At 36.4% G+C, this 16,948-nt stretch overlaps 1 protein-coding gene across 38 annotated transcripts in view; it reads left to right on the top strand.

Annotated features, from left to right (window-relative positions):
• The window catches only part of RIMS2 (regulating synaptic membrane exocytosis 2), a 637,809-nt gene that overhangs the window by 601,973 nt on the left and 18,888 nt on the right, over positions 1-16,948 (top strand). Inside the window, exon 1 of one of the 38 annotated variants that reach the window (XM_045561897.1) lies at positions 7,611-7,752. The exons of the other annotated variants lie outside the window; for them this stretch is intronic. Within the exon in view, the coding sequence (XP_045417853.1) occupies positions 7,611-7,752 (142 nt within the window). Of the gene's footprint in view, positions 1-7,610; positions 7,753-16,948 lie in introns of those variants that run through there. 38 annotated transcript variants of the gene reach the window in all.

The following is a 16,948-nucleotide window of genomic DNA, read 5'->3' as shown; positions in this document are numbered from 1 at the left end:
GAATTGGAAAGAAATTATAGTAGTCAGAAGAAATGTTTCTTCTTTTCTCTAAAATGTTTGAGGGTGTTATTCTAACATTGCTATGAAGACTTTGTCTAAATTTATCACAAAGCTAGAGCATTGCTTGGAATAGTAGAACAGTACGCTGAAGCAGGGAGTTTCTCAGACTTGGAGGCTGTCCTTGCCAATACTACTGCCCTAGAGAGACTGGGGAAATGAGAAGCTCTCTTGAGAAGCCCAAACCCTTACCCATTTTCAAAGATCCGAAATAGGCATATATAGTAGTTATTATGGTCAGAGTAGAGAGACTTCTATTTTCAATTTCCTTCACTCCTATTTTTTTTTACCTACCAAACATGCTTCAAGATGCAGCTCAGGTATCTCTTCTTCACCCATCTAAGTAGAGTTAAATTATTCCCTATTTTATGTCACTGAAGTGCCTAGAACTTATCATTAATATGGCACAATATTGCATTTATTTGCTTTTCTTGTCTGTTATCCTCCCTTCCTGCTACCACCAGACTTGGAGGTCCTTGAAGGCTAAACCCATGTTTTGTGTATATTTTACCCACAGATGCTTGAAACGGGTCTGGCATATGGTGCTCAATAAATATCTGAATAAATGAGGAAATGAAGGAAAGTGTAGGCCATCATACATTAGTAAGGGAACTATCTAAATTACTGAAACATTATGGTATTTTATGTACCTCTCTTTTTCCTGGCCCTAAACAGTTTTCTCTAAATGTCATTTTTTGTAGTCAATCTATAGTTCTTTAACTTCATTGGATCATACTTAATCTTTACAGTAAAATAAAGTGTTTCCTTTTTATAAGAATTTTTTTAAAATGATGTTTCACAAGATTTCAAAACTTATATAGATGGTGTATAGAAAATATGAGCATTCTTTTTCTTCTAAATTTTGGATTTATCCAAAATGTTTGGCTTACAGTTGACTCTATTTCATTTTTGGAAATATACTTTTATGGGTGACCAAATACCAGTAAATTGCAAATCTCGTGAATGTGTATTTCCTATCTTCTCTGGAGGCTGAGTTGTTCATGTGAGTTTGGCTGGAGTCATACCCATACACTAACTCCTAAAACTTCTTGAAGACTTTCAGTAAGAGTTTTAGATTCCTGGTGATAGCTAAATAAAGATTTATGTAAATTATAAATATGCCACATAATAAAATAGAACTACCATGCTAAAAATTCCTTATTATGGATGGAAATACAGTTCTTATTGGCAGTCCCATTGCCTAATCAGTGGGTTCTCCTAAACTGTGTCACTTAGCAGTTAAAAGTATGGATTATGGAGTTTGAAGGCATGGATTCACACCCTGGGTTTGCTACTTATGATATTGGACATATTACCCTATAGCACTATGCATCAAACTTCATGGGTTTATTCCTGGTTTTATTTCTTAATAACCTGTGTTATCTTGGGCAAGGGACATCCTTAATTTGCTTCAGTTTCCTCATCTATATAATGAGCATATTAATACTAGTATCTCCCTCGTAGGGTTATATGTTTATTAAATGCGTTTATGTGCTGTTATGTAAAGTTGTTTAGAAAAAGTCCTGGCTTATAGTAACTAGGATAAAAGTGTTATCCATTATTCCACTAGAGTGTGAGTTCCATAAGGGTAGGGATTTCTTTCCGTATTTCTTCCCTGCTGTGTCCCCAGTGACTAGAATAGTGCCTGTCATGTGTTGACCACCCAGCAAATACTTATTGAATGAATATGCATAATTTTTCTTGTCTGTGAAATGGGAATAATGAGAGTAACTACCTTATAAAGTATTTATAAAAATTAAATGAGGTAATATACATGAAGAACGTAAAGTTAGCATTATCATCATCATTATTATATATGAAGGGCCATAATTAATATTAGAGTCCAAATATTTGTTCTTCTCCTTTATTATCTAGCTATTCTGCTTTTATGACTCATGACTTTGATCATTAGGATTTTTTCCCCTTCATTCTTCAGTCAAATCTTATCATTATTTTTTAGCCTAATTAACACATTTATTTGCTTACTTCTGTTGACATGTTCTGAGATAAAGGCAAATATTACCATAAATTTAATTGCAGAAATAATGAAAATGATCATTTAATCTTTCTTTTTCATCTTCTCATTCTCTATCTTTTGACTTTATCAACTTCTATGCAAGTTTTAGGTTGACCAGCTACTAAAGTGCAACATCTGTTCTTTACTTTCAAAATTGCTAAGTAAAAACCAAAAATGCTTTAGAAACTGAAATCACAAAAGCTTGAAATTTATTTGTACCATATTGACCTAAAGCTTGGGATTAGGAAAAAGATTGTATATTTTGGATTTCTTATTTAGGTCAAAGGTAATTGCCGAAGACTATTAAACACCTTCAGCATTTTAAGTCAGTGTAAAAATGTCAATTTCATGGATTTTATCTCTCATGACTTAAATGCAAAGATAGTTTGTTACAACAAAAAATAAAAATAAAGTAAAATAGTTTATGATTCTGAGAGTTGGTTTTTAATAAACCAAACCAAAATATATCCACAAGTATTTCTATTTAGCATAGAATCATTTCCTGTAAAGAAGAATAATTTAAGTGACAAAGGCAATTGATATCAGAATATCTTACATCAGTCTTTACAACTAATGAATCCTCATGTTACCAAGAACAAGTGTATATCAAGAGGAAGGAGGTTGTTAGGTTAGTCTGCAACATGATTTATAACCTTATTCTGAGCAATTCTTGTCTCTTTCGGCAACCAGCCTTTTCTGGGTTAAATGGAAAACACTTAAATAGTGAGGGAAAGAGCTATTTCTTTTTCTAATTTTTTTTTAGCATATTCACCTCTGGGCCTTACTGCCTATTTTTTATTTTTTCCACTACTTCCCAGAAAGACTTACTTTCTCTTCCCTTCCCTTGGTACAAACCAATGGTTTGCATTCTCCTCATCATCACCTATATCATTTCTAGCACAGAAAAGGGCCAGCCTGCCCAAAGTGCAACTGTGTTCCCGATTGAACTAATCTGTGGTTTAGATATCATATAACTACTTAATGTAATAACTTTTTTGTGTACTTACCTAACTATTTCAGGAATAAACTGATTTAACATACTTTAAAACTTTTGTGATTTTTAAAAAACGTTTACAAAAAGTGATACATAATCAATGTGTAACTTTCTAGCCCTGTTAGAATTGATGGGACCAAAATACATGTATGGCTATGTAATATTGATGTGTTCTTATAAGAAAGACAAATACAGATTTAACATTGGTATATAGTTAAAGTAAGCATTATGGTTTTAGAGATGTATTGTAAATATTTACTTTGAACCAAATAATTTACTATTTAGTTCAAGTCATATATACCACCCATTTTTATGTAAGTATATGCAGTGAGAGACATCTGTGATATGGTATACAGGGCACTGAACCTGAAATCAGACAATGTGAGTCTTGCTCTGCACTTTCTAGATATGCAAGTCATTTAATATTGTTGAGTCTTTATTTGCTCATCTGTAAAGAGATAATGATGACATTCTCTCAGAATTGATGTAAGAATTAAGTGGCAAAATTTTTGTAATATGTTCTATAAATTCTAAAGTATAGTATATCTATTTTAAAAAATCTAACATATAATCTATCTATAAAATATGCTAGTACATATTCATCAAATACATGTAATACACTATGATAGTATATGCAAATTATATCTGTTTATCTTCAAAAAGATGGTTTTCATATTTAATAGTAAAATCTTCTTTAAGGCCATATTTTGCTTTTAGAAGGCAATTTATTGTATATATTTGTGACTCAGTGTTTCTCTAATTATCTTAGGATGAATAAGAAAGTTACAAATAATTTGGAATACTGAATTATGATGATTCTGGAATTATACTTAGTTTTATATAATAGAACTATATAGTGGCCCATTATTAGAGAAATACATCCAAAATTACATTTACTGTATGTATATTTTGATATGAAGGAATGACATTTCTAATCTTATATCAGTAATTTTTTTATATAAATTTTTAAACTTCCTTGAGGGGTGATAGTACTTATATCAGAATGAAATAAGGAATAATAAACCAACTTATTAAAATATATAAACCAGAAATATTATTTAGATAATATTTATTATACATAGGGAAACAATTGAGCATAGGATAAAAAAAGTAGAATTCTAGATTTTCCCAATAAGTTCAGTATATTCCACAAGTTATCATTCAAGACTAGAAGTGTCTGGCCATTATTGTGGTCTGTCTATCTGGTACCTATGCACCAACATTCTTTCTTTAAAGCTTTCTTCTCCTAAATAAGATGATCCTTCTTTCCCTCTCATTCTTTCTACTTCCCCTTGTGCCACTCTTCTGTCACTCATCTATATCTCTAAGATCTTGGGGGGAAAAATACCATAAAGCTTCACAGGACAACGTTATTCTGGAACTGCAAGAGAGAAGTGATGCTTGTGTAGAAATAGATGCATCTGGGCTATTCCAGACTAACCTCTTGTTGGCACATGAAGCCAGGTCATTAACACAGCGAAGGCAGGGCCCAGGCAACTCAGGACTAATAACCACTGATTCAGTTCTCAGACTCCCTAACCCCAGGTAGTCACTAGTAGAAACCCAAGATATTTCTTTCCAGAGTGACTTTCAGTGATAATTATGATGTCCATGGGTGCCAAAATAAAAATTTTCCACCCACCCCTAGCCAATTTATTTCTTTAAGATTTCCCAGCTCAATCCCTCTTCCTTGATACTTTCTTCCTGATCTGAAAGTTAGGAATATCCTATCAAAAGTACTCAAATTTTTCTAACCAAGTTAACTTATGCCTTAGGAGAATCTGACTCATGAACTTCCCACTTTCTCCAAATATAATTGTATTTGTATGGTAACAGCTGTTTCTTCTTATTATCCCTTGCCTCATTCTGGCAAATATCCTAATTTTAAAAATAAGATAAATATAATAAAGATTTTTAAGCCACTTAGTGTCATTCCTTCTGACCAAGAGAAAATGACAGGTATTCTTGGAAATAAAATGTTTTACTCTTTAATTTAAATTTCCTCTTACATAAAATAAGTATTTTATTACATTAGATTCATGTTTTTCAAACTTTTTCAAAAGTGAGAAACATGTCATACATCATAACTCAATATACATGATGTGCACATACACACATACGTATTCATGAAATAATACTGCAATTCATGCACTAACCACATGGGCTGAACTCTGATTGGTATTTCATTTTATTTTTTAAAATGCTGAGCAAAACCTAATAAGTTATTTTCATGACTCACAAACTTGTGACCCACACTTTTTAAAAAATTAGATAACTTTCAATAAAGTCCTTTCAGTTTCTTAAATTCTGATTCTCTTTGTTCTTATAATGAAAATCTCATTTAATAAAAAAAAGTTGCTATTCTCTGAATAAAGGTGATATGATATGAAAAGGTACTCATGGAGTTCTCTGGTTTTAGGAGTATTCTCTTGAAATACTGGTATTTTAGGAAGATGAATAATGAAAGGAAATTGGACTAGGAGAGAGTTGTAGGAACTTTAATGAGAAGGGACAAAAGTCTATCAGAAAAACAAAAGCCAGAAACCTGAATGATCCTAACTCCAAACAACCAGAAGTTGTTACATTTGTTAGAATGTCACTGTTATTTATACTGAAAGTTTTCTAATTTTTAGGGATATTTACGAGGATTGTTAACTTGTATGCATTTTTTGTACCTTCTAAATTGTGATGTCCAATAGCCAGAGTCGTTAACATACCTAGAAGGCCCTGCATGACCTGTCTCTTTGCCCTTTCTCTCTCTGACCTTCTTTCCTTCCCACTCACTCCAGCCACCCTGGCCTCTTTGCTGTTCCATAGTCACACCATGACATCACACCTCAGGCCTTTGCACTAGAGGTTCTCTCTGCCCCAGATTTACTATCTTCCTGGAATATCTGAATAGCTAACTTCCTCAAACCTCTGTTCAAATCTCAGGTTGTCAGTGAGACCCACCCTGACAATCCTTTTTTAAATTGCAGAGTGTCCTATGCCCATTAACTTCATTTTTTTGTTTGTACTTATTGCTCTTTTAACCAGATATAATTTACTGGTTTATTGTGATGCTTCCCCGCCCACCCCACCACTAGAATGTAAGTTCAATGAAAGCAGAGATTTTTAGCTGCTTTGATCTCTGTTGTATTATAAGCATCTACCTGGCATATACTAGGAGCTCAATTAATATTAATTGAATGAGCATTTGGATCTTTCAGTACATCAAGCAAAGGACTTGTACATATATACTACCCAGGAAGTATTTATTGAATAAAAGAACCATTTTAGATTGTATAATTTACATTTTACAGAACACTTTTGAACCCCCCTGTTACACACACCCCGTAATCATACTGTGATGTGATGAAGACTAGAATCTTGGTACCTGACATTCCCTTCTTTCTAGATAGGGGAACTGAGAGTTTGAGTGACTTGTCTCAGCTTACAAAAAGTGGAGCAATCATTTGATTCCTAGTAAAATGGATTTAAAGTTGCTTTCTGTTCTGGGATAGAGATTTTCTGTTTGCATAATGCATCATGTAATTTTGCTTATGAAAACTACTTTGTTCTACTATGTGTTGCTTCCAAATTGATGTTAAGAGGATGTTACCTTTTATTTAGATGTTAAGGTTTACAATGTTTGTTGTCATTCCTAGCAACAATGGGTAGCAGATTATTTAACTTGGAGAAAGAAGGCATTAAAAATTCCTGAAATTAAAGCAAAGTTGATAGACATCATGATGCTTTTTCAGTGTTGTTGTTTATCGGTTCTTGATATTTTAAAGCCTTTTTTCCTTTCTGTTGACTTTTTTGTCTTTTTAATAAAGAGTAAAAGAGAAAGTTTAATTGTAGGTTTTCATGGAACCTGTTAAAAACGGGGAGCTTTTGTGTTATGACTTGAAAAAAATTTCAGTATTTCTTATCTGTGCTTGAGGAGCGTTAACAAATTTTTAAGTGAAGCTGAGGAAAGGGAAAGTGTCTACCAAAAACTTACCTGACATATTATGCATCTGAGATGCCTAACTTGCTGCATCTAGTCAGTGACCGTTCTCTGGCCTTTACCCCGCGGAGGGAAGAGGAACTCGCAGGAGCCACATGGGGCAGCTGCCCAGAACCTGAGGCGCGCGCCCCGGGGCTGCCAGCCCCGCCGAGGTGCCGCCGCCGCCGCCACCTCCCTTCGGGCCGCTGATTGGCGGGGACCGCAGCATCAGCAGCATCTCCGAGCGAGGGGAGGGCGGCGAGACCGGCAGCTCCAGCCTCCCGGATCCTCAGTTCCCTCCTGGGCGAGACCTCGGACCGTCGCTGCCAGCAGCCGCTCCTCCGCCCGCCACCGCCTCTTGCGTCCCCTCCCCAGGAAAGTGGAGGTCCCAGCAGCCGGGAAAGCCACGTCTCCTGCGGGCCCGCCCAGGGAGACGGGGGCCAGAGTCTCGGGGTCCCGCGGCGCCGATCCAGCCCCCGGCCCGCTGGCCCCGGAACCGCTGCGGTCGCCGCGCCCCAGCCGCCAAGACGCCGCGTATCTTGTACCGCGGGAAAAGCGGGTCCTCGTCCAAGATGGGCCGGCAGGGCTCGGGGGGAGCCGGCGCCGGGGGCCGCTCCATGCAGCGCTCCCAGAGCCGGAGCAGCCTCTCTGCTTCTTTCGAGGCACTGGCCGGCTACTTTCCCTGCATGAACTCTCTGGAGGAGGAGGAAGGAGGTGAGACACCCGTGCCCCGCAGTTGGTGTCTCTGTTTAGGTCTCGGAGAGTCGGTGGCCGGAGGGTTGGCAGGGGCAGAGATGCCGCCACGTGGCAGGGCTCTAACCCCTCCGCTGGCTCACCGGGCGAGAGACCCCCGAGAGCGCGCAGCCTGCTCAGAGTTCTGTTTCTCGGGTTATGTGGAGAGCTCCGAGCTCCGCAGGCACCAACTTGGGAAACTGCTCTCCTGGTGAAGTTGAATTAGCAAGTACTTGGAAGTTGAATAAGGGTGTAGACTGGGGGCAGGCAAGGCAGCGTCTCTTGGGTGCAACCCACTCTGTCTGGGTGTTAGCGTTTGGCCTCAAAGAGGGAAATACTTGAAAACTAAAGGGAAATGCAGCAGCAAAACTTTGGAACAGAAATCTTCCCGCCGGTGGGGAAACTGCGGCCTTGGGGCCACATGTGGCCTTCTGGAGCCTTGAGTGTGGCCTTTTGACTGAATCCAAATTTCGTTTGGATTCGGTAGAGTGATCTGGAGGGCCTCATGTGGCCTTGAGGCCGCAGGTGCCCCACCCCTGCGAGGGTTGATAGTTCTAAAGGCGAGTTTGTGCTGTGGTCACTTGGAACTTTGTTCACAAGGCGCGGTACTATGACTATTGGTTGTCTGTCTCTGGTGTTTGAGTGATTCCACGGTGTTTAAGTTAATGAAAAAAATTGGGAGGAGGACTCGCTCTTTTAAACTTTTCACCAAGTGTTTTGGAGTCCTTCATGAAGTTTTGAATAACAGAACATATATTTTATTCAAGAAGAACTTTCCTATAAAATTTAACAACAAACACTGAAAATACAATTTATAAACCAAAGTGAGAATTGACTGGTAAATAATAGCCTCCCAATATTTGAAATGCCATTTATTAATTTATTGATATGCTAGTTGCAAATTGTTCATCTCCAGACATATATCCAGAGTAAGTTATCATGATGTTAACTCTATTATTGTATATAATAGGATTTGTTTTGCTTTTATTCTGTGACAATCAATGACCTTTATCAGGAAATCTGTGGTGAGCCCTAACTTATAAGAAACTACTTGCTCTTAAGAGTAGGTAGAAATAGTCTCTTTTCCTCTATTTTCCCTGATGGGAGGCCGGGAAGTGGAGAATGGAGGATTAATAATATGTTTGGAATGTGGTCTTTAAACTAATTCATTAGTTAGAGCTACCCGGGTTTCTTCTAGCTTATTGTTGCAATCTCAGTTTGACATAAATCTATACAGGTTTAGCAGTAGGATACTCACCTATATAAACATTACTTAATTTTCATACTAGTCCTTTGCTGTTTTTGTTTGTACATTTACATTTCACTTGTTTTCTTAATTAAATACTAAACTCTATGAAATGTAAGCAAGTCAAGAAATTAATAAATTAAATTGAGTAACTAAATGATCATAATTATAGCTAAAACTTTTAGTACTTATTATTAGGCAGACACTGTTCTAAGAACTTGACATGTATTTACTCTTTTATGCCCACAACAACTTAATGAGACGCTTTTACTATCCCCATCCATTTCACAAGTGAGAAAACGGAGTCAGGGAAAGGTTCAGAAACTTGCCCAGGATCACCCAGATGGTAGGTGATAGAGTCAGCATTTGTACCCAGCAGTCAGCAACACAACCTAAGCACTCAGTTCCCAAGCTATGCTAGATTATTATTGGTGTATACTTGGCCACATTCACAGACCTAGTAAGTGGTGAGGCTAGAACTCAAACATGTGTGCCTGAAAATACTCATTTAAATAAAACATACATTATTATGGACTTATTTCACAACTTTTAATTTTTACACCAAGTCTTCAGTCTTGAGTTTGCTTCAGATAGCATTTTTCTTTAAATTATAACTAGGATTGTTGGATTTACAAAATACCAGCCTAAAAGCCTTGCCCAAGAGCCTTTTAAGCAAGAAGAACTTACATAAATGTGAAAATTTTAAAGTACATTTGCTTAACCTTGGCTCATACAGACTAATCCCAAAGGAAATTCCTACATCTACACATGGGAAATTGGACCAGATTTCTGTCCCATAATATGGCTTCTTGAGTTGCCAAGACAAAATGTTTTATATGGAAGGCAGCATTTTTAAAGTTAACCATACAGTTCTCTACTAGTTACTAAAGAGAAGACTCTCTCCATAAATGAGAGCTCTTTCCACTGGTGTATAGTCATTTTTATAGCCCTGAGAGGACATTTTAACTGTCTTCTTTGATTTTGCAATTCTCCTACCACCTTTGAAAGTCCCGAGATTTTTAAAGATATTTCAACATATCCTGCAGAATTGTAAAAGTTAGAAATCTTTGGCCCGAAGCAGTATTTCTCTATAATTTTTTTTTTCTATTAAGACACCCACACAGGACGCTTGAAAGTCATATGGATAACATACTCAGGAATATGTTATTATAGTCATAACTGTGAAACCCATTATCATTTATAAAGTAAATCTATCCCACCATATGATTTTCATACTGGTTGAGAACAATGTGTTTGGAAGAGTACTGCTCATATTAACCAATATGATTTGAATAAATTAACCAATCAGTTCAGTAAGCCAGTCTGGTTTTAAAGCTAGTCTTTTTTTTTTTTTTTTTTTTGGTCTTCTCAGAAATATGCAATAGCTAAATAATTTCAAATGTACCCTGTCTTCCAGTTCCATATCCACATTTCATTCTTACACAGCATACCATTCTACACAAAAAGTGCTGAGAAGTCTGTGGAGAAACCATATTCTTTTCATTCATTCATTCAAAAATATTGATGATGTTTGATGTGTTAGTACCTAAGAGTCTCTGAGTTAGGTGGATATGCTGCCTTCCCTCTTACAGCTTACAGTTCAATAGAGATATAGACATAAATAGAAATAACTATTGTAATTATAACTGTGAGAAGTGTTGGGAGGCAAAGTACAGAGCATTTAACCTAATTTAGGAGTTACAGAAGGGTGCCTTGAGAAAGTGAGAATTAAACATTGATTCAGGTGTCAGTGATAGTTCTCAGTTTCTCATGAGCCCAGCCGGTATCAGCAGCCTCCCACACACCTTTAAACACAGCTTGCCCAGAGTTCACAGCCAGTAAGTGGTGCAGCCAGATTCTAGGCCCATAATCTGGCTCTGGGATTTATAATCCAACTACTCGATGCATTATTTCTTTATTATTATACTGCCTTTTCTTCTAATGTGCTAAGGTCTTGAAAACCAACTACAATAATAAAAGTTATTTATTGTGCACCTTCTGTGTGCCACGTTCCTTTAATTTCATGATAATTCTTCAAGGAATTTATTTTCCTTGTTTTGTACATGTGAAAACTGAAACTCAGAGAAGTTAAACAACTTGCCCACAGATCATAAATCTCAATGGGCCTGACCTGAGTGAAGATGAAAGGGACATTCCTATGAGCAAAATAAGTTAAGATTGTTGACTGGTCTTTGTGGCATCATTTTTGTATACTTGCAGTTTTGTTTTTGTTTTTTGCAGGGGGGGCGGGGAGATTGGCATCCTTGTCCCTGGGGAGTGTATTCCAGATAGATGTTCTCCAAATATCTGAGTTTGTTTTTTAAATAAAAATAAAAATAGTGCCTTACATGTTATTTAACAGTTTATAAATTACGTTTACTTATTTTATCATTGAATCCTATAAGAATTATTTTCACTATATAAACTACTTAGCTCCAACACTGAGTCTGCCTTCCTAATGTAGAATATTACTGTGTATAGAATGTTTAAATATTACAAGCAATTATAAGAAAGAACTATTTTAAGGAAATGTTACCATTCTTTTTTTTTTTTTTTTGAGACAGAGTCTCACTCTGTTGCCCAGGCTAGAGTGAGTGCCGTGACGTCAGCCTAGCTCACAGCAACCTCAAACTCCTGGGCTCAGGTGATCCTTCTGCCTCAGCCTCCCGAGTAGCTGGGACTACAAGCATGTGCCACCATGCCTGGCTAATTTTTTTGTATATATTTTAGTTGTTTGGCTAATTTCTTTCTATTTTTTTTTTTTTTTTTTTTGGGTAGAGATGGGGTCTCGCTCTTGCTCAGACTGGTCTCAAACTCCTGAGCTCAAACGATCCGCCCGCCTCGGCCTCCCAGAGTGCTAGGATTCAGGCGTGAGCCACCGACCATTCTTAATAGGAGAAGCAGCCCCACAATTTCTCACCCACAGATCCAAGGGCAAACAGTTATGGCCCTATAATGTAGAAAAATGGCAAATATGGTTTGGCAATCATACAGGAGAAATCTTATCAACTTAATACTATTTAAATTAATAAATTAACTCATATAATTTCTTTTACATGCCACTAGCTTAAAAATTAAATTACAGGAAAACTAAGAAATAGGACTAGTTTTAAAGTCACCAGAAAACTGAGCATAGATTCTTTGCATGTGATAGTGAAGTTATGAGAAATTAATATAAACGTGAACTAAATCGCCTTGGAATAAAAAGACGTATTTAACTCTCCCTTACTCTTTAAGAGGCCATTCATCCAATAAGAGAGTATAAAGAGACAGTATCTTATTTTAATCTTTGTGTATAGTAAATAATATACTTAATTCTTAATAATCAGTCTCAGTTGATTAAAATAGATGAGAACTTTGCCCATACTCCACTGGAATAAAAAATTCTCCGTACATTTAAATGTAATCCTCCTAAGTACAAACATCATACCTAGTACAGTAGGTATTCAGTGTCTATTAATAATATCAGTATATGATTCTACCATTCTTTTCACACTGAATATCAGTATAACTGACTTCCATCCATCCATTATATTTATTCTGTTTTTAAAATGTAACATGTGATCTAGACTTCTTAAAATGCAGCAATCGTAGTTTTTGCATATTTTCATAAAGCCATCATGGAGGCAGGACATGGATAGATGGTTATAGGTGACTATGTATCTTTTTATAGGGGATATTATTTTTTCTAGATTATGACTGTGTAACAAATTTCATAAATAATTCCATACATATCCAATAATAGCATAATATTTTATATTAGATTTATATTCTAGGCAGATAAAGTAAAGCAAAAGATTTTGGTATTAAGAAAAACAAAGGAACGATTCCACTCAGTGCTCATCACATACTAATCTAAGATTCAGAACCTTTCACTGCTATGTGTCCAAATATTATCCTTAAAGTAATTTAAAACTTAAGTCAAATCAAATTCTAATTTTCTTTCATCCTTTAGCAGGTTCACTAAATTCAAAACTAGTTTCCCTATAGAGATATCTTATATATAATGATTTCCAAAGGAAACCCACTAGAATGTTGAAATAGCAGCATCCCTTTCCTACTGAGGACTGTTTTAACATAAATATTCTCTGCTGTTGTTAAATAGACCCTTATTATGGATCAGACAAGGGCATTCTATATATTTATTCTATTTCAAGTTGTAACGGTTTTTGGTTGGGAAGAAAGAGGATTTATCTAATGCTATATATATATAAAATAAGATTATTTGAACAATTGAAGAAAAGCTGACATAAAATGATAGAATTGATTCTAGTTTTGAAGAAGTCTTACTTCTATACTTTTTTCACCTGAAAATGAAAACAAGGTATTTATTTTAATGTAAATAATGCTTTATGCAAAGTTGCTTTACTGAACCCATGAGCAGAAATCCCACCAGCCTTCACGTGGGCCTAAACTAGGAACCAGAAGGATATTGTGAAGCCATAAGCACTCTTTCCGTTTCTTGCCATTGCTTCTATCTCTGCGTGGCTGCTTTGTTCCTTCTCAGCAGCCAGCTCTCTCCCTTGCTCTGCTACTCAGACCAAGTGGCCAGTGGAAAATGGCAGCCAGTGGCCTCCATGTTCACCTGTCAGAGTTCCACCCACACTGCAAATTTCTGTCTTTCTCAGTCCCAATCCCAAGTTCCCAAAAATGAGATTTCATTTACCCAGTTTGGTTCAGTTTAGTACAGCCAGGGGGCAGGACAATATATATAAATTTATTAGCCAATAATGCATTTCTGTGGGCAGCTGGGAAGGAAAGTGGTTACTGTGAGCTTTGCAGACATTGCCAAAGGTGTCTGCTTTTGTCTGGATTATCAAGAACAATAGAATTGAAGTATCATTTTTTAAGATTTAGATCTTGTCTAATGAGGCTACAATGAATGGAAAATTTATCTTAGGTATTTAAAATAAAGTGATTGGTGGTTCCTTTATCATTCCTGTAAATCAGAGGCCAGGAAGTTAACATACATCAGTGAAGTAGGACAGGTGTAAAACAAAAGAGAAAGACAAGGACTCTGAATAGCTAGGGAAAGCTTATCCATCCAAAAGGAATGATGAATAGTCACTTCTAGCTAAGTGATGCCAAATTGAATATCAGCCCAAGGCTGGCAAATTTACTCTTCTTTTTTCCCCGCAAGAGAAGCTATAAATCTGGTTGTTTATTTAAAACCTTTAAATTTTAAAATGTTGGCACTTGAATAAAAACTTTTAAACATTATTTGGGCCAAGCAAAACACTCTTATTGACAGAATGTAGCCCAAAGACCACCAATTTTCAGTTTCTGCCAAGGAAATATTTCCTTCCCGACTTTTCTCAGTTCCCTTTCTTCCTTCCCATTCTCATTGTCACCTTGATAGTTTGGGATATATTGGCTTACCTTTGAAATCATTGATCGCCTCCCAACCTGCTCTTCCTGCCTTCCCTATCTCTCTACTCCGATCTAAGTTCACTGTCCCTAAATATCAATTCTCTTAAATACCATCTTGATCTTCCTCTCCTCTCCTCTCCTCTCCTCTCCTCTCTCCCTCCCTCCCTCTCTCTCTCTCTCTTTCTTTTTCTCTCTTTCTTTCCTTTCTTTTGGGTTTTTTTGTGGGGCAGGGTTTTTGATTGTTTCTTTTTTGAGACAGGGTCTCACTATATCACCCAGGCTGGTCATGAACTCCTGGGCTCAAATGATCCTCCTACTTCAGCCTCCAGAGTAGCTGGGACTACAGGCACGAGCCACTGCACCCAACTCAAATACCATCTTGATCTTGATACGCTACTCTTTCTTCAAAAACTTCAGGAGATTCCCATCTCCTTCTAAATAATTAGCCTAACATTCAAAGTCTTTAATCATCTGGTTTTTATGTACAGTTTAGCTTCCATACCTTCCAAGCCTGGTAATTCTATAAAACTAAGCTCTCCTGCTCTTTGCTTCCAAATTTTTATTCATGCCTTCGTTTCTATTCTTATTCTATAACTGTATGTACATCCTGTCTAATTGCCCTTCAAAACTCAGCTCATATCCCATTTATTCTATGAAGTCTTCAGTAGCTATAAGAGTTTGTATAGGCAGAGGAGAAACTGCATGGGCTTGGAGTTAGACCTGGATTTGAAATACTGACTCCACCTCTTCTAGTTATGTGAACTAAACAAGATACTTAATTTCTTTCAGCTTTAGTTTTCTCATTTTTATGTGAAATGTACATAATAATACCTATCTTGAAGGAATGTTGTGAACTAGTGCTATTATGTTTAGTATTCCCATAAAATCTCATTTTAAAATATTTTTACCTTTTTCTGAATCTCTAGATATGTGTTATCCAATATATGAGGTCCTAGCCACATGTGGCTATTTAAATAAATTAAATTTAAAATTTAATTCCTCATTTATACTAGCCACATTTCAAGTGGTCAGTAGCTACATGTGTTTAGTGATTACCTTTACCAGATAGTACAGAATTATAAAACATTTCTAACATTCACAGAAAGTTCTGGACAAAACACTGTAGATACTTAATACTACTCATAAAGCACTTAGCACATATTGCCTTGTATTGTCATTTATGTACTATCTTACTTCACCTACTAAATTGAAAGATCATGTAATTAGAAATTATATGATCATGTGTTATGTTTTCATTTCCCACATTACCTTTTACCTAGTAAGTATAATTCTTAACAAATATGTAGCAAATGAATAAATGAACAAGTACTTGGTTGGTTTCTATGTTCATATCATGGAATGGAAAGAAGCTAGCAGAGCTTGAAAGGGAACATACTGTTTAAATGACTTTTCATTCTTGCAGGTACAAAAGTGCTTGGATGACATGCATTCAACCTAAGGGTTGGGTATATTTAGCTTCATATAAACTGGGAACATATTTTTCCATCATAAATTATAAATAAAACATACATATGCCATATGTTTCATTTAGGGTGCCTAGTTGCAATCAACAGAAATCAATTCTGGCAATTTAGGTAGGGCAAGAAAGGTATTTGCTAAGGGATACTGGATAGGTCATAGAATCTCTAGGAAGGCTGGAGAAACTGGGCTAGGAATGATGCCCAGAACCATACTGCAGAGTCAATCCTGCCAAACTACCACTGCTGCTTGGCACAGATATCACAGCTTGCACATTTGCAGGACTGATGGTGAATCACTGCATGCTGCTACATGACCGCTCCTGGAAGTTATATATTCTGGCCACTATTTTATTATAATGGAAGCCTATGGTGTCTCTGCTTATTTGCGGGGGTAAGTTCAGATTCAAAGTTTGAGAAAGCAGTGCCTCGACCATGTGCTCATATCCTAATTGCAAAGTAGGCTAGATCAGTGACACCTGACAATTTTAACTTCTACAATGGAAGGATGAGGATATTTTTCATACAGGGGAAGAGGCTTCAAATGCTGATGAGGCAAAAACATTAACAAATATCCACTTTGTGATATAAAATTACCAGTAGTAAAAAAAGCTATTAAACACAGTATGATTAGCTGTTTTTAATTTTTTTAAATAATAGTTTGCCATTTGGTTATTTTCCCCCTTTGTTCAATGAACATAAGCAGATAGGAAAGGAAAAAAATCTATGGGAGAAATCTAAGGTAAAGAATACAGCTTTCTCAGTTTTAACTTTTTCTGCAGATTGGCCATCCAAATATCCATGCACACTCTTATGTTTGCATATAGAACATAATCAATCCTTCCCTAGAAAGACAATCTTAAAATCTCATCCATTTACTGCAGGCCAGTTGAAATACAGGATCTTTGAGTAATGCATAATCCTCTATCTCATATTCAGATGTGGCTTTTCATGTTATGGTGACCTGTAAGCCTAAAAACAAATTATCTGCTCCAATATATCCAATGTAAATGGTATGATAACAACAGGATAACCAAAATACAAATTCCCATTTAGAAAGGAGAGAATAGGAAACACAAAGAAT

The sequence above is a fragment of the Lemur catta genome, chromosome 9 (assembly GCF_020740605.2).
Source record: "Lemur catta isolate mLemCat1 chromosome 9, mLemCat1.pri, whole genome shotgun sequence".
NCBI lineage: Eukaryota > Metazoa > Chordata > Mammalia > Primates > Lemuridae > Lemur > Lemur catta.
Note: the sequence above shows the minus strand (reverse complement) of the source record. Positions and strands in the feature narration are given on the sequence as shown.